The sequence below is a fragment of the Echiichthys vipera genome (assembly GCF_963691815.1).
Source record: "Echiichthys vipera genome assembly, chromosome: 5".
Taxonomy (NCBI): domain Eukaryota; kingdom Metazoa; phylum Chordata; class Actinopteri; order Perciformes; family Trachinidae; genus Echiichthys; species Echiichthys vipera.
Window position 1 is genome coordinate 7,130,904 of NC_139830.1, and position 15,741 is coordinate 7,146,644.

General features: G+C 40.2%; 1 protein-coding gene across 1 annotated transcript; it reads left to right on the forward strand.

Annotated features, from left to right (window-relative positions):
* The first annotated feature begins 1,052 nt into the window (after window positions 1-1,052).
* Window positions 1,053-15,391, forward strand: mpzl3 (myelin protein zero-like 3). Its single transcript, XM_083913768.1, has 6 exons — window positions 1,053-1,258; window positions 4,913-5,079; window positions 11,249-11,462; window positions 12,672-12,828; window positions 14,106-14,175; window positions 14,423-15,391. Exons 1-6 carry the CDS (start codon window positions 1,159-1,161, stop codon window positions 14,501-14,503), a joined length of 789 nt encoding a protein of 262 aa, XP_083769894.1. The 5' UTR covers window positions 1,053-1,158; the 3' UTR covers window positions 14,504-15,391.
* Window positions 15,392-15,741: the final 350 nt, after the last annotated feature.

The following is a 15,741-nucleotide window of genomic DNA, read 5'->3' on the forward strand; positions in this document are numbered from 1 at the left end:
ACTGGGCCTCGGGCCTCCACACACAGAGGTCATATGAGGGGATGGAGATGTGCAGAGAAATGGGAAATGGAGTGATTAGGCGCTTTTATCCAAAGCACTTTACAATTTTAGCCTCTCATTCACACATGCACGCACGCACGCACGCACGCACGCACACACACACACACTGGCAGCAGAAGTAATTTGGGGTTCAGTGACACTTCCACATGTGGACAGGAGGAACCACACGTCTTATGGTTGAAGGAGGACCCACTCTACCTCTGAGCCACATCTGCCCCGGAGAGAATGAGGTATATTTGAATAGGTTTTTATTTTGCCTCCACCACAGCCAATGCTCATGATCACTTCAATTCAATTTTATTTATAGTGCCAAATCATAACAAAAGTTATCTCAGGACACTTTACAGAGTAGGTATGGACCACACTCTATGACTTATTTAAGATTTACATAGACCCAACTATTCCCCCGTAAAGTACGAGTAGAGATCGACATCCTCTTCAGCAATAATTTAATTCCTCAATATGAAACATCTTTGTCTAGTTATTCTGAAAATAACTTTTCTTCTTCTTATTCTTCTTCTTCTTATTATTATTATTGTTATTATTATTATTATTATTTTTAATTTATTATCATCAGATATAAAGCTCCTGAAAATCCCAAAACAATAATCTAACATCCTTTTTAAAACATTTTTAATGCGCAATCAAAAAGGGCATACATTGTATTCAAGATAAGACAAGTTACATACAATACAAACAACCAAGCGAGTGACCAATAATAGATAAATAAAAGATAAATTACGAGACAAAGCTAAATAATAAATAAATAAAAAATAAATACTAACATAAAAATAAAAAAACAGTCAAGATACAAGTGGTAAGTCGGGAACCTAACAACCTTAAATGCCTTCTACCTCTGCTGCATTGATAGATACCTAGATAGCATCATAACTTTAACCCTCCCTGTATTTAAAAACTTCAGATGTTGTTTTACTCCCGAATGATCGGACAGCCACTTCCTGATACACCTGTTTGTCAGGTAGGACAGTCAGCCCGCAGTGTGCAGGCGCAACGGAGACACTGAGTCACGGCTAAATAGATAATGGACGGACATTTTCCGAAACTTTGACGCAACTTGGAATTTCTTTTTCACTCCTCATGGGAGTGAACCCGTGTCCGCAACCGAAAATGCGTCGGCAGCGCGAAGGGACCGCCGCTCTGAACGTCGTTTTGCTGCTGTATTTGCTCGGCTCTCTCGGTGAGTAAACAGGACGCAGCTCCGCTTTCGTGTCGCCGTGTTTCAACACAAGTTACAACAGAGAGAGAGAGACGTTTAGCTCCATGTTCCTTTAGTGCAAACGGTGGCAGTAGAAATGTCGAAATCTTACAAGGACACTTTGAATTTCCTGTAACATGAAGTCACTTTAAACAGTCCACGTTTCATGGTCAGGCCTACGTGCAAACAAGTTTTGTAAACACTATAAACGCCATTATACGACTGCCTATGTTTAAATCCAGGTGGTTCACGCACTGCAGCCTAGTGCTCAAGTATTGTACATTTTTTATGGACACATAGACTTCCCATTAGAAGACAGTAAACATTCTCATGAAGTTGTAATCTTGTAATCTTTCTCAGATGCATTTAAAGGCCCATGTGTTTGTAAAAAAGTATTATTCAATTTTGTAGGGATAAGTCAAAATAGCCCACTTAGGCCTACATATTAACCTTAAATTCTAAGGTAGCTTCCCCTGGGGGTACAGCAACAGGCCAGTGTGAAAAAAAAAACCCCACTATGCTCAGAGGGGTTCTTCCATCAGGTATGCAGTGAGTTCAGAGCACTGTCCTTTTGCTACTTACATCACAAACATGGCTCTGAAATGTGGGTAGTTGTTTGCATTTCACTCTGAAATCATCTGACTTGTTTTTGAATCAATAAACAGCAACTGTGTAGCTTAGTTAGAGTGCAGGAAACTATTACATGTCGCAGCAGATTGGTATCATTCTGGTTCGTCTTTATCTAATTACTTGATATTAGATTTTTTTTTTTCCGCTACATGCATGCATGCCCAGAGCACAGAGTCAACCAGGATACACACATGGAGCCAGTTCTTCCTGCCAGGGTCACATCAAGACAGCTAGTATCACACCGTCTTCCTTCTGACTTCTTGCTTTTTTTTCTCTATTAAATATCCAGGCGTCTTGTAGAAACTAGGTGTCAACATGACCACTGATGGGCTGCCAACTTTCCTGTCCAGCCACTAATTACTTACTGGACTTGCACTATTATGTCTTGAAGTTTGAGAGGGGTTCAGCTTTCAAGGCTCCTCTGCTCGATTTCCACTTTTATGAAAAGATAGCTTTGTTCATGTTGTCGTGTCGCTCACCAGCGGGTCTTTGTAGATGAATCGCGGTGATCGCATGATATCGTGTACACTCTTTAGTGTAAGATAAACTTTGTCCATATCAAGGCTTTTGTGGCTTCGGATGGAAACAGTGGTGTCAGTCCAAGATCGGGTATATCAGCTGATAGTCTGTTCGTCCTCAGAGAAAAGGCTGAGGCCTGTATTTGCTTTGAAATGGAGGGCTGTTTCATTTACACCCACAAACCAGCTGTGTATTAATGTCACTAATGGGGTGTTGACATGCAAATCCAGTGTCATAGGTTCACTTTAAAGGCAATGGGGACAGTGGTGCATTATCATGAAACTTTTTTTGGTTTTAGGGACCACATGCGGTGTAGCATTTGGGATAGCAATGCCAGTCAGTCCACTTTTGGTCCAGACTGAATATCTCAACAAATATTGGATGGGTTGCTGTCAAATGTCCTACAGATCTTAAATGTCCTGTGAGGATTATTTCTAATGACTTTGGTGATCCTTAAACTCTTCCTCCCCCAGCTCCAATGGCAGGTGCTGTCAGTGTCAGCTCTCACTGATTCAGTGAAATAGCTTGATTCTGCTAGGTGGATTGTCACAATATTTTCTACAGATATTCATTGTTCCCAGAAGATAAATCTGAAATATGGTGGAGTTGACCCCCTGGAGTGTCCTCTAATGTCATCATGAGCTTGACATATTTAGTTTTGAGTGAAATAGCTTGACAACTATTGGATGGATTGCAGTGACATTTAATACAGGTATTGAAATTGCCCTGACTTTGGTGATTCCCTGACTATTTATCTAGTGCTAGCATCGGTCAAAAACTTTGGTACTTGCATCACTTTGAGATTACCATCAGTCATCATTCCTTTGTCTCTGGTGCTTAATGCTAACATGCTAACACACTGAACTAAGATGGTGAACCTGGCAAACATTATCTGCCGAACATCCACATGTGCTAACATCCACTGTGAGTATGTCAACATGCTGATGTTAGCATTTACCTCAAAGCGTAGCTGTGCCTTTTGAACAGATCAGCTGGCAGGACTGTGCACTGTGCAATGTTTCCATATGTTCAACCGAACGATTATGGCCTAAATAAATTATATGTATCCAGTATTTGCACTTTGGTTTACATTAATCCTGTGTCGTATCCAGACTTTTTTCACTTTGAATTGCCTGTGCATGCATACACATCAAAATAAGATTTAACATTTTAACATTCTGACGGGCTGCAGGGCTTGCCAACTATTTGTCTTTCAGAGTATGTAGTGGGCTCAGTTGTAAAACTAGAGTTAAGAAAGAAGTCTGTTTAATGCCTCGGGTCTCTATTTTGTGGTTGTTAAGTTTCATCAGGCTGTGATTATCCTAGAGGTCACAACAGCTCATTTTATACAGTGAGCTCAAGTTTCCACAAAGGCTCTCACTACAATGAAATTGCTTCTATGGGGACTAACATAATCATACATGAATACAATTGGGCTCACTGAATCCACAAGACCCCCACATTTCTAGTCATACCCAATTTATGCAATTTCAGGACTGTTTAAGGACCCCAGTATGCAAAAATATCCGGTAACCCATTTCCATCCAGATATCTTGAGGTTAGAGGTCAAGGGACCCCTTTGAAAATGGCCATGTCAGTTTTCCCCTCACCAAACTTAAGGCTAAATTTGGAGCATTATTAAGCCCCCTTCCTGACAAGCTAGCATGACATGGTGGATGCCCATGGATTTCTTACAAGTTTCTTATGATGCCAATATCTTTACTAGCTTAAAATATAGCCTACTTCAGCCTCTTAAAGATGCTCCTTTGGGTCTCTTACTGGGGTGGCCCATGCTCCTGATTGTGGGTAAAAATGGATTGTGAGGGGGGGGATTAATTTCATTGTCAGTTTGTTGGTTGTGGACATTGTCCTAGACCAGCCATCCTGGCACGTTTGGCTTCTACACCTCCCTAGAGCTGGTATGGGAATCAACTTAACCCAACATTTATCATTTAAAACAGCACATAATTGACTAGCACTTTAAGGTTCTCTCTTAAGCTGTCAGCATTCAGCTCTTGTTTATGGATACAGTTTAGCAAGCTCCTAAAATTCAATTGCTCTGACTGGCCTGGCCTCCCTTGACATTCTGAATGAAGTAATAACAATGAATATAGAGACACAGGGACGAAGCCTTATCTGCACGTTGAAGGCCCCTGACCGACAGATTTGTAGCAAATCTGTCAGAAACAACAAGAGGCCGGTGAGAAACTTGTATAAGAATGTGTCTTAGTTCAGTGTATCTGAAGGAATTTGCTGTGTTTACACTTTCATGCCAGCACTATGTGGGCATATTTGCCGATGTTATCAGGCTGTTTATTCACTATTGTGCTTACAGTAAGTGTGTAAAATGTCACTCAGCGTTTCCATCTTTCTCTTTGTCTATTCCCCCCTCCACTCCCTTTTCTATTTTTTTTAACACCTAAACATGTAAATCTGCTCATTTCATGTTTTAACCTTTTTCCATCCTTGTCCCTATTTTACCTCCAGCCCCTTCCCTAGTCTCCTCAATCACAGTGAATACGCCAGCAGAGCTCCATGCATCTAAAGGGGATACCGTCACATTGTCCTGCACTTTCACTTCCACCAGTAGTCCGACCAGTAAGATGACTGTTGACTGGTCTTATAGGCCCCAGAGTGGAGGGCCGCCACTGACAGTGAGTATACAATGACTTTGATTTTTTTTTCCTGTGGCTGCACTAAACCTCACTACTGTATCCAAAAGAGCTGAAACGATTAGTCTATTCATTTATTAGTTGATTGAGAATGATGATGATGATTAAAGCAAAGATGACAAAAAAATCTTCCAGCTACGATACTAAAATGTGAGTTATTTGTTTTTATAAATAAATAAGTTGGGGATGGGCATGAGTGATCCATTCCTTGAGTAGTCCTCGTTTCAAATCAAATTGATTGGTAAACAATTTTTTTTGTGTGTGCATACGTGTCTGTGTGCGGCACTGCTTGGTTCTGCGCTTGACACGAGACACAAACCCCTTCGACTTTTGGAACCAGCGCACCACCACCTCACCATCAGAGAGAAGTTGCATGGTCTACATGAAGGGGTTACTGTGCGAGGCCCAGACGATATGGAGGGGGAAAGCAGTGACGTTCGGGGCTCAACGTCTCAAGCACAGGGGCACTGGACAACCTCTTTGAGGAGGACTAGTTAAAAAATATATAGGTGTCGACAAGCTAGAGCAGGGGTGTCAAACTGATCCAGTAAAGGGCCGTGTGGCTGCAGGTTTTCATTCCAACCAAGCAAGAACTCGACTTACTCAATCACCTGAACTGTCCTCACACAGTTGATTTGTTGGACCAGGTGTGTTTTTGATTGGTTGGAATGAAAACCTGCAGCCACACGGCCCTTTGCTGGATCAGTTTGACACCCACGAGCTAGAGGCTTAGTTAAAAAAAGGCGTCAACTAGCTAGAGGTTTATTTCAGTGAGCTATGCATTCATCCTCAAAAAAACCCACTGGAACGGTGAATGGCTGCCACCTGCCAGCTCTGTTCCAGCGGAGCGCCTGTTCTCCACAACGGGACTGATCATTAACAGAATGCGAACGCATATTTAATTATATTTTTGTTAGGAAACAATGTTTTGAAGTTGTGGTTGTGAAAAATAAATCCTTTAAGAGTATCTGTGACTGTTTTGATTGAGAATAAGCATTAGATGTTGGGTAGGCTGTTTATATATCAGTTTTAGAATGTATAATATGGCATCTATTTTAATTGACCTTTTAAGATGTCACACAGACCATGTTGATTGTATAGGTATGTGACTTCCATTTTCACTCTGTTCAACCATGACTTGTTTGAATATCTGGCTGCTTTATTTGCATTCTTGACCAGCGTGACTTCTCTTGTATTCCCTGTATACTCTGACACAAACTCAGGTCAGTCTCAGTTTCATTGTAGAAACTGTATGTACCAATAAGTTTGATTCACCACTATCACTGGTGAGGTGCTGTAATGTCCAGGTTTTACCCATTTACATTTCAGCCCAGCCTTTGTGTCTCCCACGTGCCTCTCCAGGAAAACCTGTTTGGTCAGCTACCATAATATGCTTCCTATGCGATGGTCTCGTGGTCTTGTTCGAAATGCATTCAGATGTATCCATCTCAACCCATAACTGCACTCAGTCCTCTAACCCTGCACACTCCGGGTTTAGTTTCAGTGACCGATCCACTAAAAATCCACCACATAATTTAAGCAGTTCCATTTGTACTTGAAGATAATCATCAAGTGTGGTTCTATGTAATTGCATTTGGACCATGGGAATCCATAGTGTGGTAGCTGCAACCCTATATGCCATCATTTCCTATAGGAGCACTCAGAGTTGAGTGGAGACTAATGTTTTGTGGCTCCGCTGATATGGAGTGCTGTTGGTTTAGTCATTAAGATGCAGTAGTCTGGTCTAAAAGTGTGTAGTGGGGTAGAGGAGAAGAAGGACTTGCTACATACTGAGAGGTTGTTACAGTGTGTATGCACGTGTGTGTCAGTCGGCAGATAACGTGTTATTGCATCACAAAACCACACAGGTATTAGTAATAAATAGGTGTGGCGACTGCTTCCTAAGGAGATGTCACACCAGTAGTGGTATTTACTTCGACCCACCCCAACTGGTGTTCTCTTGTCACAGATAAATAATGCGTGGCAGTTTCCTGATACAACCAATAGATGGAACCAACTCTGGAAATTTTTAATTTCTATTTCTAAGCCTTCATTTATTTTCCATCCAATTTCATTAGCAGTTTTGGCTGTTTTATTGGCCCGTGTGTCCCCAGTTGTATATCACACTGGGAAAGACCATGAATAAGCATGTGAAAAGCTACCTCTGAAAATACAATTTTGCAGCCAAAGCTTTAGTGTCAATCTGAATTGCTGCAGTGCTTCAGTGACTTGCATAATTACCTCAGTCCTGATGAGAATTCATTTTGTAGATTGGATACGAGAGGCCGAATGTTCAGTCAGATAGCAGTGAGAGCTGATGGTAATTGGAGGAGTTGGCAATTGAATTCTGCTGAACAATGCTAAAAATAAATCTATTAAGATGATCTAAAACTTGGACACTGGTTTTAAATGTGTCAAGTCAGGGAAAGCTTCTCTATAAATCATCATATAGGTCTGTCTGATAGTTGAAAACAATCCAAGATCCTTAGCGGTGTTTCTCATGAGTTTAAATGGTTCTTTGGTGATCTATGTCTAATGTTTATTTCCAGACTGAGCAGACTCTTGTGCAGTCATTGAGGTCAAGCTGCTCTCAAGTAGGCTGAGCTATGCCAAGTCCTCAAACGATAAACCAGGCCTACAATCAGTCTCTCAGAAAAATACACCTGATAGACTCAAGGTCGTAAAACCATAAAACCATATCAGTGTCAGGGGATTGTATGTTTGCTTTTGTTTGGTTTCACCTCCGTTTATTGAAAGGCCATACACGGTTATCCATGTTGACATTACCCTCGTGTGTAAACCTTCAGGCCGTTTACATACTCTCTTCACACCAGGCATCCAGTTTTGCATTTTGATTGTGGCTGCGCCGTTATGTGATAAGCTGCTCTAAAACATTTTTAAACCTTTGTCCTCCACAAACTGTTTTGCTATGTGGAGATTATGAAAACACACACAGTATTTTACACATTCAATTAAGTTGGGAGATTGGTTATTTTCATATACAGATATTTTTTATACACAGTATATTACATACATACATACATACACATAGTTTCCTTGTCACAGTATGTTCTGTTGCTGAGTTTGTACATCATGTATAGCTTTAATTATTGATATTTTTGATACTTTCAGTTGTTAATTTAATCAAGTATTGTATGCCATAGTAAACTGATACAGTTTTCCACCAACTTCTACCTGGTAAATTTGAGAAATTCATTGAAACGCGTGAAGCTTAGACCGTTTAATTTTGGATTTTCATAAATACTCTCCAAGATTGAACTGTATTTAATTGCATGATACTTGGAAAGCTTTGATATAGGGCAAAGAACCATTTATTTACTTGGCAGTGGTTTAAAACACTGGGAATGGCATTAACAGAAGTATTCACTCTTTTGATTTTTGAAGAGAAAATACTGAAAAAAGAAACATTTCAGGGAAATGTATTTTGAAGCTGTGCAAAGTGCCACCACAATAACACTTTAAATTTGGATAATATCTCTGAGGGTCAGCTTTTATTGTGTTCCAGATGTGACACATCCTCTGTGTCTATTGTGTTGATTTGATGTGTATTATCTGAAATAGTTCGTCCTGGATTTCTGAAACATGGCACCTACAAATCCTGTTGAGACTGACTGCAAAATGAAAAGATAGGAAAGGACAGGATATGGGCATCCTGAATGGCATTAGCTTTCCCTGTACTCTCCATGGTTGTAAACACCCAGGACCTTCCACTTATTGATATGAAGGTGATAGAGTGACAAAGGCATTATGTCACTCAGCTGCCACTTTCAATGCACTTAAATCAGGCGATAATGTTAAATATGTAGATAAACAATAATAATTAAACACCCTCCAACCAATGACTGTAAATCAGTCTGCATTTATGTATAAGATAATATGAGTCAATCTGTTGTTCACAGCTGAGTATGAAATGCTTCTCCATCAGTTCATCGAATCCTTGCAGCAATCTGAAGACAGCAGGACACGTATGTGGATAAATCTGCAGCATCTGATTTCAGGAGTGCCGCGCCAGGGTGCCATTATGTACTGGGTCCACTGGGCAAATGGCCAGGCTGCTTCAGAATAACCACACACTCCTCTACAGCGAGACTAGTGCATTCTAACTCCATATTCTACTGATTTATGCAAGTCGTTAGATTACTCGGCTCATTAATTGTGTCCTTTTTGAATAATCAGCTGTTCAGGGTTTTTTCTCAAATGCATTATAAAGCAAATGCGGCTGTTTCACATTTTAAGATATGACTTAACAACACACTATCATCATTGCATTAATTAACTGCTAATAAACCTACATCATCTGCCTCTGGCTTCTCTGTACCATCCAGATAAGAACAGGATTTCCAGAATAAGCAGATTTTTGTTGTTGGACTGTTGTCGTCATGCGGCACTGTGTGGCACAGCTGTGCAGAGACCAGTGATGTGACTGGCTGACTGTATTTATTAATAACCACACCCTCCGATTTCCACTTCACCCAGCCCTTTGGCACTTTGTGCTGCTGCACCTACATAAACAAAAATAGCACTTGTGCTTGGTGACACCCACACAGTCTATGCGGCCAAGTTGTAGCACCTTGTGTTTGTTGTTGTGCGATAATAATAGGACCCTATTACGTCTAATATGAAAGTAGATCCATGAATTGGCTGGACGCAGCAACATCCATAGTGTTTTGAGAGGGGATCGATAACTCCCTTCTGTTGTGTTTTGAGAGCACATATGAAGTTATCACAGCTCTGATCTTATCTTCTAATCTGAAAACCTCTTGATGTATTAATGTTACTTATCTGACATAAGAGTAATGACCGGTCACTCTTATTACATTAATATTCTTTATCTTAACGTAAGATGTTTTTTTTCTGGTCCTGTAACAAGTTTTGTCCTTTTTAACCAACTCTTACTTCTACTTCAGCTGGGATTGAATGTTTTTATTCTCACTTGGTGCTGGGCAAAGTTCAAGTTCTGCTGTCCTGATTTTGCATTTATTCATACCAGTATATAAATGGATTGAATATAGTTTAGTTAGTTGTTCAGCTGTACCTGAACCCTAGGTCAGATCCTCTTTTAATTCTTTTTTCACACCTTTCTCTTACTTTGTTTCATGGTTTTCTTCCAGCATTCATTAGAATATGATGTATAGAGAATGAACAAAGGGTAAAAATACAACATAAGACATATTGCACTGTGCAAACAGTAAAAAAGATTAATAGAGGAGATGAAAGGAAATGTATCCAGAATCAAGCCCTCTCTCTCTCCGTTCACCTCCACCAAATCACTTGTCAATGTCCTGTTTGTGTTTATACATTTTTACCTTCATACTGTCCAAGTGTCTGATTACCTGTGGCTAACCACGGCGTCATAAAACGTATTCAAACACAAACTCTACACTCTTAGTTGACGCACGGAAAACTCTGTAGTATGTTCACATTTTCATTCCCCTTTCTACACCCACACGCAGAAAAAACTCATACTCCAGATGTCGTGTTGTGGAGAGGTCTGGGTCAACTTAATGTGTGGGAGAAACGGCGCGATGGAGTTTGCTGTTGAAAACAGACTCGTGATGAATGTAAAACATGCAGTTTTGGAGACACCTGTAGTTCTGATTTTCTTTTTCAGCGAACACACACACACACACACACACACACACACACACACACACACACACACACACACACACACACACACACACACACACACACACACACACACACACACACACACACACACACACACACACACACACACACACACACACACAGTTTTCTTGGCCTAGTGCTTGATCAGATTTTTACTCATATTTCTTAGACTGAACAGGCAGCCCTCTTCACTCTATGAACGATATTGCCAGAAGAAATATCCTACCACCATCTGTCTCGCCACCTGTGGCTCCAAACACTTTCACTTAGGCAAAAAATTAAGATAGATTTCGGAGTGAGGATTCCTGTTATATGCTCTCTAAAGAAAATAACCAATCATTGACTTACAGTTTATTTATGCGAGACTGCTATTCATGTCTGAGAGGAGACAGTGGATAGGAAATACACGATACATAACTAACTTTTTACACCCCTTACATACAGCAGATCCATTCTGTATATTTCATACAATTAAAACATATTTTTTTACCTTCTCTAGTTTTTCCACTTCTCTTCACGGGCGTTCCCTCCGCTTGAGGGTCAGTTTATTGGTCGTATCCGATGGCAAGGAATCCCGGCCCGTGGGGAAGCCTCCATCTCTCTCATCAACGCCACGTTGAATGATAATGGGACCTACACATGCTCCGTCAGAAACCCCCCTGATGTCCACGGGTCTCCGACTTCGCACACTGTACTCACTGTCACGCCAAAAGGTAAAATGGTGCACATACACCTGTGCAAAAATAACCAAACAGGGCCCACTTCTTCACCCAATGTCAGAATCCTGTGTATCTAGCCTGTTACTTGTGGTCTTCCTCCAGTTTTGTGCACACTTTACTGCATGTAACTTAACAGTAGTGCAATCTGGACTCTTCCAGTATGACCCCATCTTGATGCATAATCATATTTATCCTCTCAGGCATGTGTGATTTTATATCCCTATCCCTGCTTGTCCTTATTTTACCTCAGGTGTCTGGACTTGGCTCCTCTCACAATAAATTGTATACTGTGCACATGCAGAGACGTGGTTGAGAAGAGGAAGTTTAAAATTCCACTGCCAGCCTAATCCAAACATCTTTTTAATGTTTATGTAAGCCTGTCCCAATGTTAGCCAGCAGGGATGTAGTGGAGGGTAACTCTTCAGATCTAAGTTCCTTACTTTTACAGTCTTAGACTGATCTAAATGTTTTGTTCTTAATTCATAGCTGTAGTTATCCTAAGAATTATTCAATTATTCTGAGACAATTAGCAACAATTGTTTGTTTTGTCCAGATTAATTTACAAAATGTATGTGTGTTAATTAATGAGATTTAAGTTGCTGTTAGGCACATTTCCACAGGGGCAAGATAGATGTTTCCCTCTGGTTTCAGTGTTTATGCTAAGCTAAGCTAACCGGCTGCTGGCTCTAGCTTCATATTAACCATACAGACACAAGAATAGGATCAATCTTCACATCTAACTCTCGACCAGAAATAAAAAAAACAAAATTTTGTTGTCTTGTTTTAGTAGTTATTATATTTTCATTACTAAATTTGTAAGGCATAATTATTTACTGAGAGAGTGACACATTTTCAAAATATGATTTACGGGTCCAAGCTGGTCCAAGCCTCGTATTTCTACAACACTGCAGTGCCGTGTTCCTGTTGTTTGAACACTCTCTGTTATCGATGAAAAAGGTGTCTAACTGACAAAAGAGGTGATCGTAATTTTTCACGTTCGCCCGTTGTTTCAACGGAGCGTTTGGATCCCGGAAATCTTTTTTTGAAAGGGTGTCACGTCAGACTTAACAGCCGGATATGGTGCATGCACAGTATATGTCTGCTTAATTGATGCTTCTGTAAGTGAGTATGGCATGACGTCATGCGTGTGGTCATTAACAGCTTGTTAATGTGTTTCTAATGACCTCACCATCTCCTCTCCAGCGCCCTCCATTCGCTTCTCTGATGTGGCGGTCCTCCTCGCTTTCATCCTTCTCCCTTCCGCTATCATCACCCTCGTTCTGATTGGATGGATGCTCTGTCCCAAGAAACAGCGTGACCAATCCAAGGCCTACAGATCGCCCATAGAGGTCACAGAGGGGTGAGTATATTTATCACAGCTGTGGGTCTCCTGGGGGTAATGAGGATTGAATGTGATTATAAATGTACTTTGAGATTGCTAATTTGATGAAGGTTAAACAAGAATTTAAGTTTGAGTTAAAGGACTGGAGTTTGTGTTTTCTCTTTTGATTGATGTAATACAGCACTATAAACGTTAAACAAGCTAGTGATACTCTGTATTACATGTGTGACAGATTGCATAAATATCACGGACAGGATAATGTAAACCATGAGCAGGAACTCAACTTCTCTTTTTTTTTTATTTATGTGATATTGTTATTTATATAGGCACTCTGTCTCATCTGCAGCACTGCCAGAATCTATTTTAAATTTACTTTTCATTGCCCTCCTTACTTGGAGTTTCAAAACCAAAATGAGATGACCTTGTTTACTGTAGACTGCACTCAAGTATGTTCTTACAGCATCAAACATAACACATTTTGGAAAGAATAGTATTGCATTTTGGGAAACATGCTTATTTGCTTTCTTCCTGATAGTTACAGTAGATAGGAGAAGATTGCTTTGAGGATAACGATGACCTGGACCAATGAGAATATTCACAGGGTTAGAGAAGGTAGTTACCACTCCCGGTAGGGCTGAGCCATATGGCCAAAATTAACAATATAGGTAATTTCATATCTTGATCATTTTAAAACCATAAATTTCAGATGCCATTCCCTTAAAGTCAAAAGAAATTTGATTTAGTATGTGCAAGACGTCATGATTGTATATCCCAAAATACGTTCTCATCATAAGATTCCATTGAAAGATAAGAAATTATCATTTTTTAATTGTTGCACAGCCCTAACTCACGTTGCATAGGTATGTATACAGTAAATATGAAGCTGGAGCCAGCAGCTGGTTAGCATAGCTTAGCATAAAGACAAGTCAAAAAATAGTCCAGCACATATCAACCTGTAAATCCAAAAATTGTCTTTTTACACCCTTATTTATTAGTGAGCTTTAGCGTGACTGGAAGGTGGCGTTTGTTGCCCTCGTACAGAGCCAGGCTAGCTGTTTACATTCTTTGTGCTAAGCTAAACTGAGCTAACTGGCTGCAGGAAATTTGTAAAAAAGAAGGTTAGCCTCGAAGCAAGTGACAACTTCAGCTCATGCTCACAGTAAAAATGATGAGTCGTAGCCTGAGGAGCCTGTGTTTAGAGCATACATATACTGTATAGTACAGTGTTAAAATGTTACATGCAGGCTTTTTTGTGCCAATTTTGAGTGTGATTATCTTTGCTGTCCATTCATCAGAGAGGAGTATGGCATCCAACCGCCCTGGCCCAAAGAAAAGAAGGCCTCGTGCTGTGACCTATATCTGATGGTACAGTAGAGAACATTTCATTATACGTCAGTCTTCAGACCCATAAATAACTTAATAAGAATATCTGCAGGATCCATTGCATGTTTAATTTTACATGCCCACTATGTCTGACAACAGGACTTGAGGGTTTATAAAATATTGATTTTTTTTCTTTTCAATGAAATCGTTTTGTGTCTGGGTCTGTATATGTGTCTGTGTCTGTCTGCATGTAGCCTCTTCTGACTGTCTGGTTTTCTGGTCTGTCCAGGACTCGGAGGATGAAGAAGGCTATTATGATGTAAAAACAAAGCCTCCTATGGATGAAGGCTATGCTGAGTCCCAGTGCTAGAGAACCCTACTGGTTGGGAGATGTAACTGCAACATTTGAAGCCAGATGTCTGGAAGTGGTGCCTTACCCGAGGGAGGTACTGAATCGTCTACTTTGCCACAGTCAGCCACTTACCCACTCACTTTGGTGATGTTTACTTTTTGTGGTGACCCCTCTGGAATAATACTTCAATCTCAATTTACAGCATTATATTTACACTTTAAATTATGTCAATGATGTGATTTACCTGTTGCTCTTACAAGCTCCGAAATGTTCAAGGCCAAGCCAGATGTCTTGGTTCCTTAATGTTTGAGCTCGTAGTCTTGTGCAAATATTATTTGTTTATTCTGTCTGTAGAGGTGAGCAGCGAGTGCCGTTCTGTCAGTCGGGTACCAACTGACCCAGCAATCACAGACGAGCACTATGTGTATATTTATATCTTGCTGATTAATATGAGTCACTTTATTATTGTGAAGGCATGGATGTTTTCCCTAATTTATTGCCTGTGTCAGAGCGGCTGTATGAATTATGTTGATGTCTTTATTGAGCTGTAGTGGAACATTTCTGTTATATTCTTAATATTTTGACAGAGAAAAAAAGGTTTGATTTTGAATGTAATCTGTGAACACCAAGTACTATTTAAGCAGTGTATTGTGTATATACAGTGTATTTACTGTTTTCAGTGTCTGTACATTACTGTACCATGTGACTATTTCAGCGGTAAATGTGTGACTGTCACCTTACTACTACTACTACTACATTTTGTCAGACATCTGAGTATGGATGTGGTCTTTCATGGCTGTGGTTATTTCATGTGATATAATGAGGCTGAGTGTTTTGGATGCACAGCTTTGCTTTGTTAATTAATTTTGTAGCAACATATTTGCCTAAATAAATAGTTTAAGAGCGGATTCGTTTGACTTTGTGAGGGGATGAACATGATTTTTCTTTTAAAAAAAAAGATGCTCCCAGTGAGTTAATTAGCATGATTTGTTTATTAAGATGATTCATCTCTATTAGCAAGCAGACAATTTGTTGGTATCGCTGATACCATATGGCCACTACCACAATCTCCTCTGCTCTCTCTTTGCTCTTTTGCCCTATTCATGAATGTTCTTGAATATTCCTTTAAAAACACCAAGGAAAGGCTGCAGTCTCAGAGGGTCGCTCACAAATTGCGGCAGCATCAGTTTCATCTACGCTACAGTCGTGGGACTCGAGAGTCACAGGAAGACCTAATAAAAACCCACAAATGAAAC